At 41.3% G+C, this 25,250-nt stretch overlaps 1 protein-coding gene across 1 annotated transcript in view; it reads right to left on the minus strand.

Annotated features, from left to right (window-relative positions):
* Positions 1–6,089: 6,089 nt before the first annotated feature.
* Positions 6,090–25,250, minus strand: part of gask1a (golgi associated kinase 1A) — a 33,594-nt gene continuing 14,433 nt past the window's right edge. The window contains exons 2-6 of the mRNA XM_030072540.1: positions 18,929–20,113; positions 18,027–18,458; positions 11,455–11,577; positions 8,104–8,207; positions 6,090–6,775 (exon numbers count right to left, since the gene is read on the minus strand). Coding sequence (XP_029928400.1) covers positions 6,571–6,775; positions 8,104–8,207; positions 11,455–11,577; positions 18,027–18,458; positions 18,929–20,113 — 2,049 coding nt within the window. The 3' untranslated portion in view covers positions 6,090–6,570. The remainder of the gene's footprint in view (positions 6,776–8,103; positions 8,208–11,454; positions 11,578–18,026; positions 18,459–18,928; positions 20,114–25,250) is intronic.

The raw sequence follows: 25,250 nt of genomic DNA on the forward strand, positions 1-25,250 counted from the left end.
GGATCACTTTGAAAAGATGTTCCTCCCAGTGGTTGATTAATTTGTTCCCATCAAAAAGTTTAGGATGAAAGATAGATCAAGCCCATGGTTTTCCCCTGAAATATTATCCCTATTTACAGAAGAGAGAGAGAGAAAGAAAAAGAGCTTGATCCCTCAGTAAAAGATTAGATGCTTTTCATTGGACCCGTTTTAGACAACTTAGAAATAAATGCACATCCTCTGAGGAAAGCAAAATTTTGTTATTACCTGGACTTGATTTCTGGACATGAATCTTATTCCACAGCAGCCAAATTCAGGAATATAATAAATTGAGATTAAGAAGAAGATTCTCACTACTGCCTTACCTACTCATATCAGAGTAGATGACTTCCTGATAACAGATCACAAATTCATCTGTTTTGCCTTCAATAAACATTTTGCATCATCTTTTCATGTATTTGAAAATGAGTATACAGTCCCCTGTCCTACTGAGACTCAGCAAGTACTAACCACACTTCTCATCTGTCCTTGAGCCCACTGACGTTTACGAGGCATTGCTGGTTATTGATCCCAGAAAATCTATTGGTTATGATAAATTGGACCCCTTCTTTCTCAGGCTTTCTGCTCCAATTATCACTGAACAAGTAACATCTAGCACTGTCCCTAGCTCTTTGAAAACTGCTGAATTTGTCCCTCTACACAAAGGTGCGGACAGCAGCAATTTAAACTAACAATATCTAATACCTAATATGTAATAACTATAGACTAATCTGCCGGTCATCAAATTTGCCCGCCTGGTTGGCTGGCACATTTGACCCCCATCTGTTGAAAATCCTGTAATCATTAGTAATCAAACAGCTCAGGGCATTCCTTTGAAAATACTCCATTCTGAGCCCCCTCCAGTCTGGCTTCCGGTCCAATCATAGTACTACAACAGCAGCAACACTAGTCATCAGTGACATTAACTCTACAATAGATAACACAGTGCTGCCCTTTTCATTGGCCTTTCAAAAGCCTTTGACAATGTTGACACTTACTGCTCTCTGCTCTTACATCGACTATATGCTATCAGTTTTGACAAATTCCACAGTATATCTGTATGCAGACGACACAATATTGCACTATTGTGCTGATTGTGCACAACTGGTCACAGATAAGTTGCAACATGCTTTTGACACGCAATACATACTTATCAACCTTAAGCTTGTTTAATGTGGTGAATTTCCATTTTATGATTTAAATGAAAATAATCTAAACTTGCAAACTGCTGTTTTCAAGAGCCAGAGATACTGACACCATTTACAGTAAACATAATATTATTGAACTTTAAATCAATCTGTTATTGAAAAGGTTATTGAATATCTTGGCGTCTGGATCAGAGATAAATTCATTTATCTCATTTACGGTGATAATCTTATTTTTAAACTGAGACAGAAAGTTGGCTTTTTAGAAATAGAAACTGTTTTCCAGTGTTCTGGGTTCCTCTTTCATCTGTTTTAGATTATGATGATGTAATCTGTAGAAATGCGGCCATCTCTAAACTTAAGTCTTTAGACTCTGTCTATCACTCTGCCCTCAGATTCATTAGCAGCGATCCTTATAGTGTCCACCACCACTGTATCTTACAGTATATCACAAGGTAGGCTGGTCTTCCCTTGCTCAGAGACAGGATTTTCATGATAACATCTTCATCTAGAAGGAAAGCTCTTGCTGGAAATCACTTTTCCTATTTGACCTCAATGCTTAACTGGTTTTCCTGTCCTTACCTTGCCTGCTCTGAACACTGTCTTACCTGAAAAGTACCCAGGGTTTGCAATGAGATAGGAAAAAATGAACTTTAGCATCTGTGCCCCTAAATCATAGAACTTTGTACAACATACATCATGAATTAATTGATTTTCTCTTTATTCCAAATCATCTCACATTTGCCTGTACTTGTTTTAACTAATTGTATTTTTTTGTGCTTTTTCTTATGTACTCTCAATGTCATTGTACATGAGGCCTCAACCAAAATGACCACTTAGAATAGGGTTGAGTAAGGGTTGAATGAATGAATGAATGAACAAACAAACAAATGAATGAATGAATGAATGAATGAATAAGCATAAGTAAGGTCATAATTGTGCGATTGAGTTCATACGTACTGGGGAGTTGATAAGAATTTGTGAGTTGTGAGTGAGTGAGTGAGTGAGTGAGTGAGTGAGTGGGTGAGTGAGTGAGTGAGTGATTGAGCACATGAGTGACAGAGTAAACATCACCTCAACAAACTTGCTGCGTGAAATCCTGTCGAAATCCTGTTGGAATGCCTTCATTACTTCACCCCACTGGCTGGCAGATCAGATGATGAGGCGAAAGGGAGAATTCTCTATGAAACCTGTATTTCACATGAGTGAACTCAGCCAATCTTTCTGTTGCATTAACCCAAATGAGAGAAAGCTTTAAAGACAGAATATGAGTCAGAAGATGCTGTAGGGCTAAGAGGGGTGAAGGGAGAACACATGAGAGAGGAGAAAGAGCGAGTTGGGAGGAGAAATTGGGGTGTAACAGAAATGAAGAGAACAGCAGAGGCTGAAGGCACTGGCCAATCTCTGATCTACTTTCCCTGCTTATAACATATAAATTGGAGAGCCGCTTAGTTTTTTGCAACAGTTTTTATTTATGGCACTCTGTCGCCTGCCATGAACACATCATTATCAGCTGATGGATTCAAGCAGAGAGTGTGTAAATATTCCTTTAATTGCTCACGGGCTGCTGCAGTAATCGCTGGGGCTTAAAATGCAATGCATGAATGGAGCTGTAATCAGGGAAAAAGGGATTGGATTTAAAAATCATTTGACATCGAGATGAAAATGTGGGTCGTGGAATGAGCATGGGAGGAATATTCAAGATCTTTTGTGAGCTATGGGCACTGTAGCTTGATGTCTTTGATAGAAATTCAATTCCCTCGTTTACATCAGACAAGAAAAGTCTGGTAACTGTTTCATCAGTTGTTGCTGTCTGAAAGCATGCTAGAGCTGGCTCTTTTCAAACAGACAAGAACCAACACTCACTCGGCCATTATCACATCTTGAACGAGAAATGTCACGCTTTTATCAGGCGCTTGATATCAATGATATCAAATAATTCAATCTCTGAAATCAAAATGAAAAGATTTGCCTGACTAGCATTGTGCTGATAGAGTAAGAGACTGTCTGAATTTCCTCACTAGGATATTCTCAGTACAAAATGATACATTGTCTTGTGTAGCTCAATGGGTAGAGCATGTCGGTGCTGGAAATATATGCAGTCATGAACTTGTGAGATGCTGGAAAAATGTGCCCATTAAAAAAAGCATTCAAAATTACATTAATAAAATTTTAATACTGTACTAATAAGGGAGGAAAAATGTCCTCATTAGTCTCCTGCATTACCTGAGTGGCCCGCTCTCCTCTGTGATTCACATGCACACATCACCACCCCGAGGCAGCCAGCAATAGCAGACCTGTGGCTCGCCTCTGACTCCTATGATAGGCCATTCTTTTTCCGTGCACCGGATAATAACCTTCACTATGTGGCTCAATGATGATAGCTATTATAGATGAGTCACGGGTGACTAGCCATTTGTGTAATGCCACCTATTTATCTCTCTCACTTTCTCCCTCTCTCCCTCACTGACACACACATGCACACATACTAATGCACAGATGCGTTCACGCGTAAGCAGAGGCACGTGCATATTCACTTGCATGCACACACACACACACACGCCGAAACGATGGAGGCACACATTCTTGTAATGGAAATAACGGGAGGCAGCTAGAGGGCTAATATGGTCTGGCAACTGTATAAACACACTACGACACGTCAGACATGTTTTGATTTCATGCCTCTGTCATGCATTACATTGGTTTAGATTTTAATGATTAAGTTTACAAAAAAGAAGAGGAGTAGATTCATTGTCCGCATAACAGTGCAATCTTTTTGCCAAGGAGATAAAAATTATTTACCCTTTTTATGATGTGACCTTTCAAAGTCTTATCGTGACCTTTCAATGTCTTACAGTGTCTTTTCCTTGTGAGGCCATGCAAGGAGCTCAGTGGGTTTACAATGTCCCATCATGCCTAACATTTGGGCTATGTATGGTGAACAGGTTTAAGTGTAAGGCTAGGCTTATTTTCTTTGTGCATGGTGCTCTGAGATCTGGCATCAATATTCAATGCGAAAAAAGAATGGCCTAATTTTTATTTTAAATCATTTTAAAACATTTATACCTGTGTTATCACTTTCTTCTACACAAGCGCTTGTCCTCCACTTGGTTGCACTACTCTTGGTTAAACACAATCTCTGGTATTGTGAATCTCCTCTATAGGTTTGGTGTGCATGCTTAAATGCAGGAAATGCAATGTACAGGATATTTAAGTGCAGTAAGTACAGGATAATTCCCAGATGGAATTTAATAAAGGGGGCCAAAATGTGTTAAAATAGGCACTGGCAAATTATTGCCATGTAAAACTTGCAGTTTGACACATGAAAAAAGTAACACATTAAATCTAAGCGAGATCAAGTGGAGATAAAGAGAGGATCACACATTTGAACCATTTCTCATTAGAGCCATTTATTCAGTGATGAAAGACGGAACCATAGAAAATGTCATTAATCCATGAACTAGCAATAACACCAGAATGCTAATTCAAAGCGGGGGAAAGTATAAAATAGCTTCAAATGATATCATCTGTGCTTTTCACCAGACCAAAATACCCAAAGAATATTTTTTGACAGTTTAGCTTTAGAAATGTGTACACACAGACAGAAAAGCCTAAGCTGCATTTCTTCCCTAATGACACTTGATCTTCATCCAATTTTTGTCAATTTCCTTTCATCTTTTTCTTTTGTACACTACTGTGCATTTCAACAATATGATGTGTAATAGAAGTGCTAGGAAAGACATTATGGGAATATATATGTATATATATATATATATATATATATATATATATATATACATATGTGTGTGTGTGTGTGTGTATGTGTATACACACACATACATACACACATACACACACACACGGTCCATTTTCATCAAAAGGCTTCCAGGATCCAGTCCAGAAGCCATACACTGACAGCCATTTCTAATCCCTCGATTAAAAAGCAGAAAAGCTTATCTCATAAAAACAGACATTCAAGTCAATCACTCGATCTGCCGCTAGCTCTCTGGAAAATATTAAAATAGAAAAAAAAATTGACCATGCCTCCTTCCACTAAATTGCTTGAAAAAGGCAGCGTTGGTTTTACTGGAGGAGCAGGGGAATAATTTGTCTCATAATTTGCTTGCTTCAAGGGGACATTTGGCGAGATGTTTAGGGACTGCAGATGGGAGATTGCATGAAAAACATGCATAAATTCTGAGTAATGACCCAGCGGTAAGTAAGACGGGGGATTTAATCCAATCCTCTACCCTTGAGCTACCAAGGACCTTGTGGATATTCACGCAACCGTGGTATCAACATCAATTCACACAACAGGCAGCTCTTGTCAGTCTATGTGATCTGTGCATGTGCATCTAAACTAAACACAGTCTTGGACTGTATTTCATAAATCAGTCAGCTAACTAGTGAAACAAGGGAGCTGCAGTCATAAATCCTGCTTCTGGCTAGGTCTTGGAATGTTAGGGAAGGATTTTAATATAAAAGCACACAAGTGCCTGTCTAGCTGCATCGTTAAGCATGACACCTATAATAGATATCATAGTGATCCTCACACAATCCAGCTCTGCACTGCAGAACTGGTCAGTAATACAGCAATTAAGTCTCATATTTAAGAAAATGTTGTTTGAACACATTTAACAAACACACAAAATTATCAAAGTGAGCTTTTCATCGTATTATAAATGTATCTTCAATCAACATCCCTATTATTTACCAGACTGATATTGGCATGTTATTAGATGCTTGGATGGAGCTGACCTGTGTGTTTGTCAGTGCTGGCGCAGCGCGTGGGTGCATCTGTACACACAGGATTAACTGCAGTGACACACTAGATGGTGCTGAGATTGGACGTATGAACATGAATATATTTACAGTTTCAATAATACAAACCACCTGAACACCTAAGAAGTGCTAATACTCTTGTTAAATTGATGGCGCGTTTGTCCCTAGCGTTCTGCAAGGATGCTGCTTACTTGATCCAGTTAACATGTAACTTGGATTCTATTTCATCTCCCTGTGACAGGATGCCGTTAGGAGAGAGGGATGGTAGCTACTCTTGGAGAAAAAGTTTTATTATTAAAAAGCCTATGTGATTTCCTCTGACGGTTTTAATGTTTTAGCTCTAGACTGATGATAGTGACTGGTGATAGCGCCTTCACGTGACAGCAGTTCCTGATTTACTGCAACATGATCAGTCCCTGAGGTAGTGATAATTAATACAGCTGAATATAATTACTGTCTTCAACTGCACGCATACGATTCTGTATCCCAAGTGATGTCTGAAACATGCTGCTTTCCAACATTAAAGCTCCAAGAGTAGTTGAATTATTTCATTTTTCCAGGTTGCAGTTCATCCTGAACCTCCTTTTGGTGCAGGATGAACATTCTTCATGTCCGGTCCATTCAATCACAGGTCCCTGTTGAGCCGGAGCTTCTTGTCCCTGATGTGCTGCAGAAGAATCCGTCCTCTCTCCTCCACAGTGCGGATGAGAGGCCTGAGGCCACTGGCCCCGCCCTGGCTATCCCAGAATTCCCTGTCCGTGTAAAGGGAGTGAAGAAGACGACTCTCTAGACAGCCTGACTGGAGCACTGAGACAGCTTTCTCTGGAAACCTGACAGAAGAAACAGGCTTAGTTTGCAAAAAGCTGAGGGAAAACTCCAGTGAAAGCATAGTTTCCTTTGCCTCTGCCCTTTATATTATGTGATCTTGGGCTCTAAATAAACTTAAACTTGAAACTTAAAGTATTAAATAGGGATGCACAACACTGGATTTTTTGCCGAAATCTGATATGCTAATATTTTGCTGATTGCGAGTACCTATGCCGATACATGCACATATTTTATTTTGCCAAATTGCTAAGAACATCAAGTCTCTCCTGCAGTGGAATTGACATTTTATTCTCTTAAGTGAGATGGTCCACTGGCAGATGAACACATAAAACACAATGCTTTTCAAAGTGTACACATTCACTGAGCAAATTAAAAAAAACAATTTCAACTTAGGTTTTAACATTTTCTTTCAAATAAAATTTTCAAGCAACAATATTCATTCTACTTGGATGATGCTCTTCCTGAGACTGTCAATAGTCACAACCAGTGCAAATTGGACCCATTTCGCATATCTGCATGTCATATGGTTTGTATCGATCACATTGAGTCTGCACAGTTCTCATCACAGACCTGACTCACCAATAAATTGTGTTCTTATTCCACATTTTTAGTAAGTTGAGTCTTAGTGGTCCTTCAATCAACTCCCCAATTCTGCATAGTGCACTTTTGAAGGGGTTAAAACGTTTTTATGAAAAATTGTGCTGTTATGACTCTATGAAAAGCTTCTTGATCCATCAATATCAGCTCAACATTTCAGGATGGCTCATTTAAAGCTCAGCACGATCACAGTCAGGTATCCAAAATGAGTGAGTTTTCACCTCTGGAAAAAAAAAAATCAGTTATTCATTCATTTTGCTTCGTTATCTTGTGATGAAAAACAACGCACAATTTAAACGTTCCATTTCTATTCTGTTTCAAGTCTAGGCTGAAGATATTTAAGAGCATTTTATGGAACGGCTTAGTAATCCAAAGTGACAGACAATGGGGAATTTCTATCAGACCTGATTCATTCAGCATATTGAATAGCAAACTAATTGAATGCACTCTAATCTAATCAGCCAGACATTGTAATAAAACCCTAACAAGCTTCCAGTGGACATTTCTATGGTGCTGATTTGAAAGCTGTGCACCAGGGAAATATGTTATTAGACGCTTTTTTTTTTTTTCCTCCTGAAACTTTTCCTTAAGTCTGCGTTTCCTAAACTGTGGGCCGTGACCTAAAATGAGTTTCTGATGTTGTTTGGTGTGTTTTACTGAGCTACAGTGCTGTGAGGAAGCAAAAATAGCTCCAATTTGCATCTCCTGACTTAAATCAATACTTCATACTCACTCGTCTATGCCCTCAACCAGCCTGAAGTTGAGGTTGTCAGTGGGTTGGTACGGTCTGCCCGCGTTGTCTATGAACACCAGTCTGGAGGGATCTGCCTTCCTCACCTAAACACAAACACAGATTTATACTGAGACTGTCAAGAAAAAGGAGAAAAGAAGTGAAACAGATAATGTGAAAGATAGTTTTCTTTGATTGCAGGGATAATTGATTCCTTCTCTCCTGTTTTCTCTGCTAAAAGTGTGTGGATCTCCAAAACTGTGAGAGCTACACGGACCAAACTTTGCAGAAATCTCACAACTACCCATGCAACAAAACTATACCAACTGGCCTGATGGTGGTGTAATAATAAAATATTTACATTTTGGCCCATAAATCCTGAACTGCAAGTGGCAGCAACAAGATTTTTTTTTTTCCTGGCCATTTTTTTTTTCATCCTCATTGTGCACCTGAGATGTTTTCCTGCTAGTTTGCATTTTGTCCAAAACAGATTTTTTTTTTTTTTTTTTGCTTTTTCTCTTACATATTTTGCCTAAGTGACACCAAATTTGGCTCACCTACTGTGGTAACCTTCATGATGCTGGCTGTTACTTTTCTTGCTGATAATTCATACCCTTCACACACAAATGGCTTGGAAGAATTACGTGAAATACTCATTTTCAGAAAGCCAGCCATAGCTGTTTGTTGAATCAGCACAAAACCCTTGTGTGCAGTCTCAGCAAACACACAAAAGCGCTTCTAGTTCCAACAACAGGTGGCGCTACAACAGCAACAAGTGTGTATCTCAGCTGCAGGAATTTACATGAAGCTATTCCCACATGTTCTCAGGTCATGTCCAATTCGTCGTATAAAATTTAATCACGAAACACTCATTCACTTATTCATCACACAATTGTGATCAGCATTTTTCAACATTTTCTGACATTTTATGGACCAAATGACTAATCAATTGACCCAGAAAATAACCTTATAATCATTCGTTGCAGCTTCACTATGGTCAATTCAGACGTCCATTACTATATTTTTCATATGTGAAATCATACCTCTGTATCTCCACAAGGCTACATTCAAAGGTTACCAAAACTGACAGATCTTCTTCAGACCAGGTGCCACTTCACAGACTCTAGTTCAGGTTTGGACCCAGCACTGGTTCTATCCAGATCGTGAAACAGTTTGCAAACTTTTGACAGCGTTGTGGAGACTGTATCCCCGTGTCGTGTTCAGTCCTTTTCTTATTTAAATCACTCCACCATCTTGGACAGTTAAAGTGATTGCGCAGCAGGAGGCACTTGTATTCAGCGCGCGAGAGAAAAAAATGCCAAAGGTCTGTTAAAGATAAATTTGTATTTGTTCAAAATAATCACTTTGTTTTTCATCCGGTAAAAGCGCTGTGTTTTTGTTCCATCTGATGTTGCCTCAGTTTTGCAGCAGGGCTTTTATGTTCCAAATAAATCTTCAGGATAAAGACCCAGTCTTGCTCACATGAGGACTGAAGTGAGCAATGTTTCATTTTCATATTTTTAAGGGAAACTCATTTTGATTCTTTTATTGGTGAGTGGGCCTGCTTATTTCTTTTCCCTTACTTTCACAATGTGTCTAATATTATAATGGTTGGGAAAGGTGCTTAGTTTTGAAATGTACTTTATTACATTTTATAGTTGTGTACACACACCCGTACACAAATAGACTTTCCATACTATACCTGTAAAGGCCTACAAATCACAAGAAAAGTTATGATGGCTTGACCTTTGCTGGGGAGAAACTTTGAATAACTTGATGTCCAAAATTTTAATCGAATACCCCAGATACTACATGACATGTGTCAAATGGCGTTCAAATATGTCAAACAACAAGTCCGCAGGGATATTCATTATCTTGCTGTCATTTGTACTGCATGCACAACATTTTCTATTTTACTCAATGTCTGATTAAACTTCACCGAAATACTTGACAAGACACTTGAGTGATGAATTTGTTCAGAATTTTGTCACCAGCTATTTTATTGTTTAAACATTTGAATACTAAGGCTGCCATTGAATGATTGTGCCTTTGAACTTTATAAAATTGCATGCATTAAAAATGAAATTCGTCTGACATTTAGATGAAGATTGCTTAACTGGGCTTGGACCCTGTCAGTTGCTGCTCACGGCTATATTTGTAATTATAACGTGGATATAATGGAGCACATTGGATCAGGCCTGGGCTTCTAGCATTTGAAAGGCTCTGCCTGAGGAGATTGGGTCGCTAACTCAAGGTTATCGTTTATTCATCTATGGCCTTTACCTATATGTATTAGCTTTTACTTATTATTGTCAGTAATGCAGATTACAATGATATTTTTTAAGATATATGTATACCATATAAATAATTATGTTTTAGCATCATACTATTACTACAGGAGACTGGGATGAGGTATTAAAAAATCTGGGATGAAATATTCTCCCATCAAAGCCAAAGGATTTCAAGCTCCCATTCCGTGGCCTCTGCAGCAAATGGAAGATTTTCACATTAGCCAGTCAAATCATTCATTCACTGTGGAGAACAAAATCTCCAAGTAAGAGACCGTCAACTGGAATTAAAAATTAGAGAAACAACATGAAAAGAATCACTACCAACTTGTGCGTGCCAAAAGAGGCAGAACTCTTTCAGCTGCTGCTCAGCGCCTCCTCTTGTCTGGGACACTTACTGGAGAGAGCGATGATGCTTTTGGATATTAAACATTATCACTGTGGTTTTGACATTTGAATAGAGCGATAATGTCACTGGGGGAGACATTTAAGTCAAGACTAAAATGGTGTGATTCCACGCTAGAAAATGCACCTCTGTGAGTCTGTGAACAGACTGTAACAGATTCATCTTCACACATTCTAGGTAATAATAAAATTCATATGCAACATAATCAAGTCATACTCAGCAGCATCTACCAACCTGAACGCTTATTGGCTGGATATGACAAAACCATACATCAACACTGTGGGAGAGTGGAATATAAAATTTGCTGCTATTGTATGTTATAAATATAGAATCATTTTCCTGTGTTGCTGAGGAAGAATGTTGGTGCTGAAATGTTGCATAACAAAAAAAAAAAAAAAAAAAAAAAAAAAAAATGCAGGGCAGCCCACTGCATATGTCTTTCCTTTTTTTCTTCACCTCATTACCAATGATGAATGTAACTATGACATGGACAGAAGAGCATTTAAAAGCATTAAAATCATTCGACATTATTAATAATCATGTCTTTAGTGCATTAAACTCACGCTTTTTTTCAATTTTTCAGAAAATGAATGTGGTGATGGTTGAAGAGAAACACTACAAGCGAATTCCTTAATTCAAATGGCCTTAATTCACATTTACCAGGATGTGAACCAGCACCAGCTCCTTGGTGTTGCCACATTTGACGTGCAGCAGGTTCTCCACGCAGGTTTCTGATGGTGCAGGTCTGAAACCACAGCAGTATCTGTCTAGTCGGTCATTCACCTGCAGCAGCAAAGACAAATACAACACATTCTTAGATAAGAAAATGCAGGCAATTATCATTTATCCTGCTTTTTATCCAGCCACTGGTTTCCATGTATTCGACTAGGATATGCAAATGAACTTTCAGAGACTTAAAACTTTCCTCACACCAGAAACTGGCTCCTATGGCTCCGTTCCTTTCAAAGAGCCGTTCAAAAGACAGACTCTTTTGAACGAGGGGCGCTTTAAACTATATTTTTGATTTGCAAATATTGCACTCCGCTTTATCACTGCCTTTATTTATGAAATTCTGCTGCTTTTTTGAGTTTGGCTGAGTTTATTTCTTTTGTTTTTCCTCCAAACACGTCGTCTACCTCTGAGTTTCACTGCGCTGTCCCACACAGATACCGGTAATACTCGCCCATACTCTGCGTCTGATTGGCTGGTACTCATTGCCACTCCTTACCTCTGTTGGTTTAGGTTATGGTTTCAGTCAGGGAATTCAATCACCGTAATGAAGTTGTCGACATTAGTTTTCCTAAAAACAGCAGCACTGTTGTGTTTTTATGACTTGAAGTTGCTCAGTGACACAGGCTCAATGCCAGAAAAAAGTCCCCATGGAAACATTTGCTTTACACAGCCAATTATTAGTTCTGTGGTTTATATGAGGTGATGATAGAATTAGCCACAGAGGCAGAACATTATAAGGTAGGTGTTTCAGCCAAAAATTCATATTTAAAAATCAAGCGAATGTCGTTTCAGTCTATACATAAGTGTGAGGAGTATGGGTATTAAATGCCTGAGTTGTATCCATTTGCTATAAAGAACCATTATGATCACTATGCATGGTCTTAAGTTATATAAATTAAATTAAGCTGGTTTATACAAAAAATGAATAAGAACTCTTGACAAAACAGCACCAAGCACCAAATTCAATAATTCCCCCAGAGCAGCAGCAACATTCATTACTTTATTTATAATACATTCAAGCATTTTCTTTTCATATATTGGTGATTTATTAATCACAATGTTTCCTTACAAGAATTGATAATTACACTCAAATTTGGCTTCAAAACAAGACTTGGATTGAATGAACAGTGCTAATTGAAACTGATATGAGAAATGAGGGCATCTGGTTCTGTTGCAGTGTTTCTTCCACTCGCTAACAGATCGACCTTAGGAAATGAATGGTGCAGTATGTGGCAGAAATAAGCAAACAAAGTCAACTGCAGTCCATTCTGTAACTGGTTCTCTCAACATGGAGCTGATGAACTAATAAATAGGATATTCTGAGTGTGAGAGCCACGTGACTTACTCCTTGGTGTTAAAGTGTGAGACTGACACAGCAAGAGACAACCCTGAAGAGATCTGCCCTGAGGTTGACTGTGTGTGTGTGTGTGTGTGTGTGTGTGTGCGTGTACATGTCTGTGTTTGTCAGCGTCAGTGCGTTTGCTTTGGGTGTGTTTGCTTGTGTGTAATATATGTGTTCTGTGTGCAGCCGTGCATCCATTTGCACGGCCGTGTGACTCTCATAACCCTGCTGTTGTCAGGTCAAAGGTGTCAGAGAGTGTGAGAGCTCAGAGTGTGTGTGTGCAAGACGGAGTGTGTTTGAGCATGTGTTTGTGTCTGTGTGTGTGCTGTGCACTCCTCTCCGCAGTACAGCTGCACCGACCTTGTTTCTTCTCACTTCTATGGCGCTTTTAGAAGATTTCTCACCATGCTGCCACATTTAACTCTCACACTAGAATGCACTAGTTTTGGGTTTGGTCCAGGGGCTTTCTGGAGAGTGAGCCAATATTGACATACGCTACCACCACACACCACCAAGCCGCAGGGAGACAAGACATGGCGCTCTGCTGTGGTCAGAGTGAACAAGCAGCTGAAGTGGAACAAATTCAGTGTTGGGTTGTTTCTGGTGAGTGTGTTAGCTGCAGTTCATATCTGAGTAAATATAAGTCTCTATAGGTGCTTTTTTTGTGCCTGTTCTGCCACGGTGGCTATTGCTGCTGGTGCTAATTCCCACATCTTCTCATATTTATACCAAACAAACCACGGTAGCTGCAGCCAAAATGTAAAATCCATTACTCCCTGTGTGTCAGAAGATTTCTTGAACTGGATATAGATTAAATCACCATCACATCTGTAGCGTGCAACAGGTGGTGACATCACCTTTCACTACAGAACAAGCACCCTTCTTTTCACCATTAGAAGTCAGGCTTTGTATTTGGGGTTTAGTTACTCTTTAAAACAAATAGCAACCAAAGGAACACTTATTTTCATAAAAATGATGCAGATCATTAATTCAGTCTTCACAAACCATAGACCACGCCAATAGGATAGAAATTCAAAATAGTTTATTGTAAGGTGAGGAGAACCAAGATGATGGAGGGATGGATTGAGGGTCCAGAGGGAGGAATGAAGAATGATATCTGTGATGGATATCTAATGTGTAGCACCTCTTTCAATCACTGCCTTAAAAGGCCAGGCTGGGACAAAAGCATTGTCTGGAAGTTGATTATGTAACATGTTATAGCCTGCTGTGTCTCCTATACAGATTGTAATTATAATATGTTGTAGAATGCATTGTAATGGTGTTGTATTGGTGTTTTGTGAGAGCTGGGAAAAGAATTTCCTCAGTGGAAGACATTAAATATTATCTATCAATCTGTCAATCTAGAAAACACCATTTAATATATGTGTTTACAGGTTATGACCCCATTTTCAAATGATGAAGACAAGCAGAAGTTTTCTTACTCTTCAGGTTTGTGAATATAAATAGAGCCCGACACAAGCACTGCAAGGTGTGCGATGCACATCTTGCTATTTTTCAAGTTGAGCCCTCTTGCTTTGACTGAGTTTTCATCGCTGCTGGAGCAGAAGCAGCAGCGCTCTGGAGCAGTGTACCTTACATTTTCAAAACCTCCCTTCAGATTGTCACCTTATCCTCAGCTCCCCTGTTCTCCCCAGGGTGTCCTCCAGCCCCACTGTGTGAGTGTATGTGTGAGTGTGTGTGCCCTTCACACTGCTCTCCTTGCATCTTTGGTGTTGGGTTCCCTGGTATCAGAGCCCAGGGAGGTGTTAAAGGAGCAGGTAGGAACAAGTGTTCAGAGCCCAGCTCATCAGCTCGCTGCAGATCAATAGGAGGCTATTAGAGCTTTGGCCCTGTTGCAGGGATTGACTTCTGGCAGCGAGGGGGAGAGCTGGCTCATGGATTATTCATATTCAACCCCCCACACACACTGTAGATGGGTGTTAGATACACATTCCATCTCAGTGCAGACAGAACAAAGTGGGACAAAAGTACTAGGGGAGGGTGTAAAATCAGCGATGGGCCGTTGTCTGCAGCATAACTGTCGGAGTGAGCCGAGGTGAGACAGTGAGCTGGTGCCACGTCCAATAACACTGAGCCAGAAGGAAACACATACTTTATGCAAATGTATGCATGCAAGGGCAAATGCACACATATATTTGTCATGCATATGCAGAAACACTATGGCTAGATAGATCCCCTTTTTTTGTTTTACAGCAGAATGGTCGGGGAAGGGAGGGAGAGGGAGTCAGATATTGAAATGATGGGTTTCTGAAGTCAGAGCAATCATGGTGAACATACTCAGAGAAACGCATGATGGCAAAATAATAGGGGGTTTTCATTTGGTGTCTTTTATTCATTTTATATTTTTGTTTCTGTGCGATATATGATTTGGGACTTTTATTCCATGCTGCATACTATGCTGTTATCACTGGCATTACTATTTTAACATAGAAATCAATTTGACCAAATAGATTCAAACTTCCATTGTCTTGTCTTGTGTTGTGTCTGCCTATCTATTCTATTCTATTCTATTCTATTCTATTCTATTCTATTCTATTTTATTGCTTATATTCTTCTGCAGAATAAAAGAGCTGCTATCACTTGCACCCTCTCTGTCCCTCTCACCTTCACTCTCCACCTCAGAGCCTGTGATTGTCTATCCTTGACCATCACCATGGTAACCCTGCCCCCACATCTATCTATCTGTCTATCTATCTATCTATCTATCTATCTATCTATCTATCATCTTTTTTTGCTTTCTTTCTCCATTGCCCTGGGTGTGAAGGCCTTCATGCTCTGCATCTTTACTAGGCTGTCATTTAGCACAGAAATAACAGCTCTGGCAGAATCATTAGCGCTTCATAAACAAGCTCTACTCAAATGCAAACACACACACACATACACGCACACATATGAAACACACAAAACATGCATAACAGAGACAACACACAAGTAAGCAGACGAGACAACTGAACTGGATATTTAACTGAAATGACAGCACTCCATCTACTCCCATAAACACTAACACACCAATATACTCAACATACATATATGTGCGCAAACACACACAGACACACACACAGACACACACACACACGCGCACACGCGCACACACACACACACACACACACATGCATCTGATGTGTAGGTATTTCTCATTAAGTTTACTCATTAGCTGAAACAAGCCTGCCAGTTTTGCCCTGCTGTAACCCCTGTACATTCAGTTTCAACAGTCAAGAAATTAATTATCTGATATCTAATTATGCCCATGGGTCCTAAAGCGAGAGAGGCTCTTTTCTCCACCAAGATCTTTCAGTCAAGAGCAGTTTAGCAAGCTCTTAATACTGTTGCCACTGTATTTACACAGGAGCCACTGTACAAATGCTGTTTTGTGTATGCCTGCTGCTGCACAGTTCACCAACCTCGCAAAGAACTGACAGCGAAGTGAACCAGCGAGATGCCTGTGGACTTACACCATTTACAGCTGCCTAAAATGTGAAAAATGCTAATGATGTGATAAAATGTTTCATTAATAGTGTTTCACTTGTAGTTTATATCATTATAGCTGTACACCTTGTTATCTGTTATGACTTTTTTATGTCACCCAGGAATAACTGGATGATTTTTTTCTTTTTGTAGGGCTGGAAAACATATCAGTATTATGTCAGTGTTGTAATATGAGACTATGCCACCTGGGATTTGGATATGGTAATATCTTAATATGGAATAAGTGTTGTCTTTTCCTGGTTTTAACGACTGCGCTACAGTAAAGGGATTTTTTTTTTTTTTAAATCTTATTATTATTACAACATCCTATATAAAGAGGCAATGTAAAGAGTACAGTGGTTACCAATTCAGCAATAACTATTCACAATTAAGTTACTGCATTTAGTTTTTTTTACACTATAGATATATTTTACATTGTAGGGAGTCATTACATGATAGTCCTGCACAGCATCACAGCCACATGCAGATGTAGAGATTGTCTCCTTTTTGACCAGTTGACCCTGCTACTGCACTCTTGTTTCTGCTGTTTGGAAAAACCCTCCACTACTAAAGCAGAGAGGGCGGATGCTACTGTGGCTATAACATCGTGCTGATGATGTATGATAATGCTGCCTGCGACAGATCAACAACAGACATGCTATTCTGGCAGGTTGTGAGGGGATTATACATGCATTAGGGGAACCTTTGATCTTAATCCAAAATTTCATGGTTTGTCCTGCAAGGAGGTGTGTGTTAGTGTGTGTGTGTGTGTGTGTGTGTGTGTGTGTGTGTGTGCACCTGTACACCTGTGCTTGTATTACTGGTATGCCTGTGTGCATGCATACAGATGCATGTGTCTGTATGTTTGTGTGACTAGACAAGTGAGTTATTATCTCCTCACTGCCCTCCATGACACTGAATGAGTCATTTCCATTCTCTCTTGCTGTGTTTTCTCTTCCCATTCACTGAGCAAATCAAAGCACAGATTTATGCCACTATGTGCCATGTTATTTTTATGGTCAACATCAAGTAACAGCAATACAAGAATCTTTTCTGCACCTCCATTCAATAAAGCAAAAATCAATGTTCTCGGGAAGACCGACAGATTAAAAAAGTTTATAGAAAAGATAAAAATAGAGAAAAGGGAGACAGCAGCTTATTTGTGGGTCAGGCTAAGCCTTTCTCCTCCACAGCTTTTGGTTTTTGCCACAATTTACTGGCTGGCTGCACTGCTGCTGCGCTATTGCACTGACCTCTGAAGAAATTGTTTGGAAAGTCGTGCCCTGCTAATGCAGCAAAGACGCAAAGTGGAAAGTGGAACAGAAACCACTGAAGCTGACTGAATGCATCGTTCTGTAGGTTTACTGTAAAGCAGCCCCATGCCTCGCACAATTTCCCTTTTCATGTAGGAATCTGACAAAAGGTTCTCTTCCCCTTTTATCCAGCCTCACCCTTCCCAGGAAGGAAAACACTCTGTCCTCAATAATTAAAAGATTAAATGTGTGTGTGTGTGTGTGTGTGTGTGTGTGTGTGTGTGTGTGTGTGTGTGTGTGTGTGTTCCCTTAACTGTAGGATGACATCAAACAAAGCAAGAGGAAAAACACTTACTAGAGTAGTAGAATAGTGGAGTAGAGCAGGGTAGAGTTGTTTTTCTTCAATCTCAATCTCTTACCTGTAATAAGAAGTCAAAGAGAGCCAGTCTCCCCCACTCTGAGTGGTGAACCCCCACACAGGGCGCTGACTTCAGGTCTGCATTCTTCCCACAGTGGACTTGTAGCAGCTCCTGATACTGGACCCATTTCAGCGACACAGAGTTCTGGTCATTGTCGCTGTCAGCCAGGTGCTGAATGTCTGGGTCCCACCACACCACAGGCCTGGGGGTACCGCTAGTGTACTTGTAAGGCAGAATCGCACTGTGAAATGTCCTTAGGACCGCAGGGAGACTTCTGTTGAGTCCCAGGACCCTGTCCAGGTGGAAGGCAAAGACCTCAAACCAGTCGTCGCTGCGTTTGATCAGAGAGCAGCTCCCCTGCTGACAGCGCTCACTGTGGGTTGCTGCAGCACCGTGCTGGGTGGAGTGCTTCTTTTGAGGTCCCATGGATGTCTGATAAGATAGATACATTTTTGTTACACTTTCGACACATTGCATTTCCATTTCATTCATAAAATGTATGCAGTTTTACAACATGTTGCACTTAACACCACACCCAATATCAGTATTGCCCTTGGACCTTGCCCTTGGCTTGCAGACAGGTAAAAAAAAAAATAGACAAATAACATGAGGTTTGTATGATTGATCCTCAACACAACCAGGAAGGTATACTCCAGCTTTGATCTGGCAACTGGAGGGTAGATATCTGTTGTGCACAGTTTCAAGGCAATAAGCAAGACATTGAACCCTAACTAGTCCAGGGGCACTGCAGCTGACTCTAGGGAATCATTTGAAATGTAAATAATGTATGTGTAAAGGGTTGAGTGTATAGGAGAGATATGCGAAAAGGTAATTCTGTCTACCTAGTGTGAAACAGAAAATAAAGTAATCTCCATTTCTTGTGGCAGCGTCAGTAATAATACCTGTGGGTTCTGCTGATTGGTAGGAGGACTATTCAGGCCGACTTGGAGGACACGTCCATGTGCCGGCACCCTGGCCTTGCTGACCACCTCCCCGCCAGCAAGGAGCTGCATCTTCTGGGTATCGTCCTCACTGAGCCAGGGAAGAGGCTGCAGATCTGGACTGATCCTGATTCTTCTCTGGTCGCTATCTGGGAAGTCCTGTTCCCTGACGTTCTGACACCGGCCACCGTCATCCTTCTTTACTGCTAACTTAGGCTTGGACAAAGCCTTGCTACGGTCCAACGAGCCGAGACTCTTTTTCCTTTCAATTGGGTCCTCTGAGAGATTATGGTGTTTGTTGAGATCCCTGGAGGGCTTTTTCACAGCCTGCTGCTCCTTACTGACTTTGTCAGATTTCCTCGAGTGCTTTGTTGCATGTCTGTGTTTTTCTAAAGCTTGTTTATGTTCAGCTAGCTTTGTGCTTGTATGCCTGCCATCAACTTGGGTGTCTGCATGGCTGTTTGCATGTCTGTCTGCCCATCTGCCTGCTTGTCTGCCTGCACCTCCTCTGTCACTTATTTGGGCATCTGCTGGAAAAGGGATATAAGGTGTGGACTGGCTCTTTTCAAGATGAATGTGTGCCTTTGCAGCGACTTCTACCACAGCAGTGTGGTTGCTTAGCTTAATTTTATGCTTTGGCCCAGAGTTGTTGACTGTAAACTCTGGCAGACTGGGATGGTGATGATTGGTTGGATGCTGCCTGGCGCCTGGCTCCTCTTTCCTTTTGGAGGCAATGCCTTTGCCTTTGTGTTTATTCTTGCGTGAGTCTGCGTGATTTCTCTCTCTTGTGGCTGTGCCAGAGATATTCCCCCAAGCTTTAGGTGGCTTGGCCACCATGATTAAATGTTCCGACTGCTCTTTTCCATTGTTTCTTTTCCACGCCCCACTGTGGAAGTTGGGCAGGAGAGGGCGACTGAGTGGCTGCTGGGAGGCTGCAGTTGGAGGGGGAGCCATGACTCTGACCCTGGGTCGGACTCCTCCGGCAGAACTCAGGACTCGAGACGGTAGCCGGTCGATCTCAGATGGTGGTAAAGGAAGTGGGAAAGTCACCATCATCACCGAAATGGCGAGGAAGAGGAGAATGAGGGGAGAGAGAAGGATCAGCCATTTTTGTCCAAAGATGAGTTTTGACCACACTCTCCAGGCCTGGGAAAAGAAACAGATACAGGGAGAAAGAGAGAGAGAGGAAAGGAAAAAGAGAAAAAAACACAAGTTAGAGGGAGACCAACAGAACCATGATTATAATGGAGAAGAACCATAAATTGCAAAGATAGCATTTGCACTGTAAACTGAACAGCACATTCAAATTCCTGCGGGGGCTTCCCAAAGGGTGCTCTGAAATCTCTTGGCTCCATGCATGTGGAAAGCAAATGTACATGATTCACACTCTTACAAGGGAGAATAAAAAGGCACTAGAAAAAACAAATTGTTCTTTGGCAAGTTATTCTGCTGTGTGATATCGTGATAGCGGCATTGTGACCTTTTGAGTGTATGTTACCCAAAATGGAAATGAGCAAGAGAGGGGGACAGATGGAGAGAAAAGCAGAATAACATCAGGTATGGGGAATGTGGTGACAAAGAGAGAGGAGCGTTAAAAACATATGCATCCTGTTAATGCTGCATCAATCTGAATATGCAAGTCAGAGAATATAAAGCTTGTGTCAGCCTGCTTTGTGTTTTCAGTAGCTTTCAGCAAAATTGGACTTATCCAGCTGAGACCAATACGACTGTGACACACTCATATTTCAGTGCTGCCTTCTGCACGCAATGCAAGGCAGGGGAAAGCCATACCTCACAAAATATGCTGTCACCGCCTGCTATGGCTTTACTGTTTTCCCACTGAAGGCTGTGTGAAAAATGATTTTGCAATAGCTGTGGCATACAAAATGCTAGCCTTGTATTTACTGTGGCGCAGGACTGCGTCGTATCTGCCATATTGTATGTTCCTTCCACTTGCAGCCATTACATAGAGTGGCTCAATTAAGTGTCATAAACAGTGTAGCTCTATGAATCTAGCAGCCTAGTAAAAAAAAAAAAAAAAAGCCTTGAAAAGACTTATGGTACAGTATAGCCGTGGTTGTCTCAGACATTGTTTGTCCTGGCTGGCTGGATGAAGCCTCTGTACCACCGTGACAGCAAACATCTGAACAGAAACAAGTACAAATGCAATTGTTTTAGGAGGGCGGGCAGCTTATCTACTGACAGGGTGGCCTACTCTGTTTGTTTAGTGGCACAATAAATAGTGATAGAGGAATGCAGCAGTAATAACAGATAATTTGAAAGAAAATATACTGCATATCTCAACTATGAACCTTCATTAAATTCGAAAACAAAACAAAACAAAACATGACCCATGCCCAGATAACGTGAGCAAAAACCGAAATGAGAGGCAAAGTGTGTAAGCCCTGTTCGAGTGCTCCACTTTCTCATCCTCACCTGTAAGCTATTCCATAGGTGAAAAGCTGCCGTTTTCATTTCTCACCAGGATGACCTAGATATCTGCTGCCTCTCCAATCTGCCCCTGACTGCTCCCTCTCCCTCCCCCCTTCACTTGCTTGCCTTCTCTCTTTCTCTTCCTCCCTCTCCTCTCCCACTCTTTGCAATTCAGAGGAATACTGAGGGAAGGAATGTTTCAGACCCTTGAGATGTCTTCCCCATCTTGGAGCCGTTTACAACATTCCCAGACCCCTCCACCTGTGAAAGGATACCATTATTCTTCCCTGGACTGGAATGTCCTGAGCCAGCGTCCTTCGGCTGGCAGCTTAAGCACCCAGGAGCTCCGAAACAGCATGACATACAGTATATATAGGTTGCCCTCGGATTCATGCAGATGCAGGCATTGTCGAGGTCCCATTTTGACTTGCTTGCTGAACTGCTGCATTGTTGCACCCATTGCTCCATCCCCAAGGGAAACTGTTTGAAAAGTGGTACAGTAATGCAGGGTAGCACATCAAGTCAGGACTGCTACCATGGCTGCATCTGAAAGTATGTCATGAATCCAAAACACTGCCCAAGTGATTAAAGGTGCTGCGTGCAATTTTACAGCAATAAATCACGGCCACACAAGTTTGAGACTTCAGTGTAATTACCATAAACAAACAAGGCCATCGCTGAGAAGACTGGCAGCCTCTTCTGGCTTCAACACTGCAGTTTACATTTTGTGCCCGTGGGTTGCATTTCAACAAAAAATCTGCAGGAATGCTTTACAGCACGGAGGCACATTGCTTTGAGGCATTATATGAGCAATACACGTGTGTGAAATGGCAAAATAGCATCAGAAAACCAATCTTCCAACAGAAGGGGAAAAGAGGCAGGAGACTATAGATCCTTCACTCAAAGGGATACCTCACATTGCCATCACATTCTTCATTCAGGTTGTTGGCGGTGTATATCAATACACACTGAATGATAGCATTTTGTCCAGACTGCCCTAATGGGGCTTCCAGGAAATCTGATCTGAATTTGGAGAAACATTAGCACTAACAATACCACCGGCATGAAACATGGGCATGAGGCTACAAATGATCTCAGCCACGGTCTGGTTTGTTTGTGTTACACGCAGCACCTTTAATGAGTTTTATACTTAAAAGTCTAAAATGTAAGGAAGCACATCTGAAGGCTGGAATAACAACTCCGCCTGGATGTGTAATTAAATCGGGACTGCCTCGCCGCTTGCTGATTGCATCGCCGTGAGATTCATTATGGTTTGGTGAAACCTGGCATAAAAACCAGACGTGAAGGAATCATATGATTTCTCAGCAAAGTCCAAACCATTGACAACGATACCGAGAACTTCCACCACCACAAAGCAAATGAATGACTATTAGCAGGGGGAGCGTCGAATGCCCTGTATTCCCAGTGGTTTGCCTTCCCACCTTTCATCCGACATCTTCGTCTGTTTTCTCGGTGGGTGCAGGCTTAGCGTTGCCAATTAGCGTCCAGACATGTAGATCGGGGTGCAGTGGTGTGGATGTGTCAACATGAGAACACGCTGTTGATACTTAGCGCCTTCAACACTTTTCTAGAGCACACACACACACACACACAGCTCAGCTGGTGCAAAGGTCAACAGCGAGACCCGCAGACTCCGAGACATACTGAATATGAGAAAACACGATGTATTATCCTGTATGCTTGGTCTGCTACAATAGGCCTCCTCTGTTTTGAGTGTGCTGTCGTGCGCGCGGATGTGTCGAATAAATAGTTGGAAAGAAAACGCTATGAAACCACATCATGTAAACCCGGCGTCACACAGACGGGGGAGAGAGGATTTGAGAGTGAGTGTAGGGAGACACACACACACACACACACACACACACACACACACACACACACACACACACACACATACAGCGCTTTACACTGTGATATGGATTACATTTCCTTAAAAGACACAGGGGTATGGAGTTTATGTTACTGCTGCATTTTCTGTTTTCCTCCAAAAAGGAAAATGACACTATTACCAGCAAACTAAGGATATTTTCCTCTCATTATCTCTCTGGATTCTCTCACTTCCTGACAGGTTATTTCTGTCTGTGTTCCTCCCCCTCTGTCTGACTCTCTTCTTCACTCTTCTCATTCTGCTGCTCTGACAGCCAAAGACTGGCAGCGCCACACACACACACACACACACACACACACACACACACACAGGCATACATGCATACACACCTACCGCTCCCCCTAATAACCTCCCGCCCGTTCCAACAGGCCAGGTGTCTGACTATCTGACAGCTCCCTGGCTTTTTCATTCCTTTCTTTTTAATGTCCCTCCTTTTCTTGTCTCCCAGCTGAAGGCTGCAGGGGAGGTATGCAGCATTAGGTCGAGACATGCAACAGGTGCTGCAGCCAGCTCGCCTCAGGAAAGGACAAAGAGAAGGACGAGAGGAGGTCTGGAGACATAAAACTGTCTTCTTACACCGTCTCATCTGTGTCTCAAACCTTTTATCAGCCTGTTTAAAAGAGACAGATAAATAACGGTGAATGAAATTCTCCTTGAACTGAAGTAAAATAAAAAAAATAAAAAAAATACCCTCATAGAGAGCATATTGAACAGAGCAAACACTCTCTATAGAAAAAGCTATTCAACCCCAGCAGAAAATCACTATAATATTTTGTAATGGAGGGTTTTCAGAAGAATAATGCACCCACTGGCAGCTATACTGGAAGTCCTGTCAAGTGCTGCTGAGAACAGCTGTCTGGATTTCTAAACTTAGCAATTTCAAAATGTAGCTCATGTCTGAAGAAGAAAATGACAAGCTCTCTAAATTTGCAACCATGCCACAAATATCGAAGTCAGTGGGACGGGCGGGGAGAATCCCACCATAAACCACTCCACTTACATCGTTTGTACTGAGGCTCGAGAGAGAGATGTGGCTGCATCACAAAACATGCTTTACATAATGCAGACTGCCGTGTGCTTATCCAACGTGTGCATTAGGCATCTCACAACACTGGGCCGGGGCCAAGCTCTAGTCCTGCTCGCTCCAGTAGCTGGATACACAAACATGGGCCTAGTCTGGCATAATGTTGACTTGTTTACATTTATAATTCGTATGACTCAGTGATAATCTGTAGGAGGTGAATAGCCACTTGACCCTATGTGCTGCAATGCCTTGTTTGCCACTGCAGAATGGGAGGAAACAGTCATCCGTCAACTTATTCTGTCACATTTATCAGCAGCTTGAGTTGACATTACTGTAAGTGGGGTGACTTCATTAAATGTGAGCTAATTAACAATAATTACCAATAACTCTGCCACCTGGCTGGGGTAATACCAACCTTAAACTAGCTTAATTAACTGGTAGCCAAACCCATTTGCCGCAATGCAACCGCACCAGAGTTTCCACATTTGGCTCCAATTTTCTCCTTTCTTTTATACTTTCCTTGGAGCTGAGCACCATCCATTGTTAAGCACATATCTAATATTGAATAGATGGTGGTTAGCAGCACTAGTAGCTCCATAGCCAAGACAAAATGCTACCAGAGGGGCTAGAGCTTAACTCACCAGTTTCCTGTAGCCTATATTTGGAAATGCACCTTATGTTATCAGTCACTTTTACTTGTAACATTATCAAATCAGCACTGTTTCTATCTTTTTCAGATGTCGCTTTTTCACCATAGCCTATTTCAGTTCAGTACTAAAACTGACCTCCATGATGGCGCTGGATGTGGATGCAGGGAGATTTGTGAGGCAGCAACAAAGCTGCTATACTCCTACAGGACTAGAATTACGTCTGAGGAACTCCATAGTGAATTCACAGTTTCCTTAGAAAATGTTGTG

This window comes from Myripristis murdjan, chromosome 16 (assembly GCF_902150065.1).
Source record: "Myripristis murdjan chromosome 16, fMyrMur1.1, whole genome shotgun sequence".
Lineage (NCBI taxonomy): Eukaryota > Metazoa > Chordata > Actinopteri > Holocentriformes > Holocentridae > Myripristis > Myripristis murdjan.